The sequence below is a fragment of the Poecilia reticulata genome, linkage group LG20 (assembly GCF_000633615.1).
Source record: "Poecilia reticulata strain Guanapo linkage group LG20, Guppy_female_1.0+MT, whole genome shotgun sequence".
In the NCBI taxonomy this organism is placed as follows: domain Eukaryota; kingdom Metazoa; phylum Chordata; class Actinopteri; order Cyprinodontiformes; family Poeciliidae; genus Poecilia; species Poecilia reticulata.
This window is the reverse complement of record NC_024350.1, coordinates 677,454-679,093: the sequence shown is the minus strand read 5'-3', so window position 1 is coordinate 679,093 and position 1,640 is coordinate 677,454. Positions and strand designations below refer to the sequence as shown.

The 1,640-nt window shown below is 39.5% G+C and overlaps 1 protein-coding gene across 1 annotated transcript in view; it reads right to left on the bottom strand.

Moving 5' to 3' along the window:
* The window catches only part of abcd3a (ATP-binding cassette, sub-family D (ALD), member 3a), a 51,317-nt gene that overhangs the window by 35,690 nt on the left and 13,987 nt on the right, over window positions 1-1,640 (bottom strand). Inside the window, exon 8 of the mRNA XM_008438246.2 lies at window positions 1,233-1,289. Within this exon, the coding sequence (XP_008436468.1) occupies window positions 1,233-1,289 (57 nt within the window). The remainder of the gene's footprint in view (window positions 1-1,232; window positions 1,290-1,640) is intronic.

Genomic DNA, 1,640 nt, shown 5'->3' with positions numbered 1-1,640 from the left:
AAACTCATCCATGCGTTTATCTTCAGTCGAATTGATTACTGCAACAGCGTCTTCACAGGTCTGACTAATAAATCAATCAAATAGCTGCAGCTGATCCAGAACGCTGCTGCTCACGTTCTCACTAAAACCAGGCAGATAGACCACATGACACCAGTTTTAAAGTGGCGCCCTGTAGCTCAGAGAATAGACTTTAAAATACTGTTGTTAGTTTATAAATCACTGAACTCTGCATCCTTAGAACCAGAACCAAACGAACCTCTTTCTAACAATATACAGCCCCCCACTCGTAGCCCTATTCGGGTTAGAGTCCCTTGAGTAAAACGTGGGTTAGAGTCCCAGTTAAACGACGTTTAACTAAAGTCCTACAGGGTTTAGAGTCCCTGTTGACGGCGTTTCAACTAAAACTTAGAGGTTGGAGTCCTTGTCAAACAGCGTTATTGACTAAAGTCCCTGAGGGTTAGAGTCCCAGTTAACTACGTTTAACTAAAGTTCTATGGGGTTTAGAGTCCCAGTTGACTGTGTTTCAACTAAAAACCTAGAGGTTGGAGTCCTTGTCAAACGGCGTTTTTGACTAAAGTCCCTGAGGGTTAGAGTCCCAGTTAACTATGTTTAACTAAAGCCCTACGGGGTTTAGAGTCCCTGTTGACATTCAGCTTCTATGCACCACAAATTTGGAACAAACTTCCAGAAAACTGTAAAACAGCTGGAACACTGACTTCCTTTAAATCTCGACTAAAAATCCACCCGTTTAGAGTTGTATTTGAAACGTAATCAATTAAGAATTTAATGATGGCTCTTGACTTAATGTAATGCTTTGATTGTTGATTCTATGTTGCATGACTTTGTGGTTTTGTGTTTGTTATGATGCAAAGCACTTTGAAATGCCTTGATGTTGAAATGTGCTATATAAATAAAATTTGACTGATTGATCAATTGACTTTAGATTAAAAAATACTTCACTGATCCCAAAGGGAAATTTACTCAATGAGTGACATTCGAAAACCTTATACAACATTATATGTAAACATCACCACAGAAGAACATCCAATCAATCTCAGTCAAACTTCTTCAACTGCAGATCAGTGTTTCAGAAGCAACAGCCTTCATAAATCTTACATATCATAAAAAAGGTCAACGAGAATTTCAACAAATAAATAAAAATACAAAATCAGATAAATGGGAGACAATGGTCTGCAAAACCAGTGGCTTGGTACGTGAGTAAATCTGCCTACCTGAGCTCCAATGGCGCTGGCCAGCTTGAAGATGTACAGAAAAATATCTAACAGAGGCTGGAAAACAAACACAGAAAGCAAAATTTGATTCATTGCAGAAAAATAAACTCTGTAAATGCAAATATTTAGATGGAGTCTATTGAAATGATGCAATCTGATAGGACAAAATGCTGATCATAGAGGCCTACTTTCATATTACCTGCTCTGCTTAAAGCTGCCAGGTAGGGATGTGAACATGTGAACAGGAGTAACCATGTGCCAAGGCAGAATTGCCTTGGCACAACATGGTTACTCCTGTGGCTTATAGACAACTGTATATATATATATAAAAATTCCCTTCTCACCCTCCGCGGGTGGTCTGTTTCATCCTCTGAGCTCGGGTCCTCTACCAGAGGCCTGGGAGCTTGA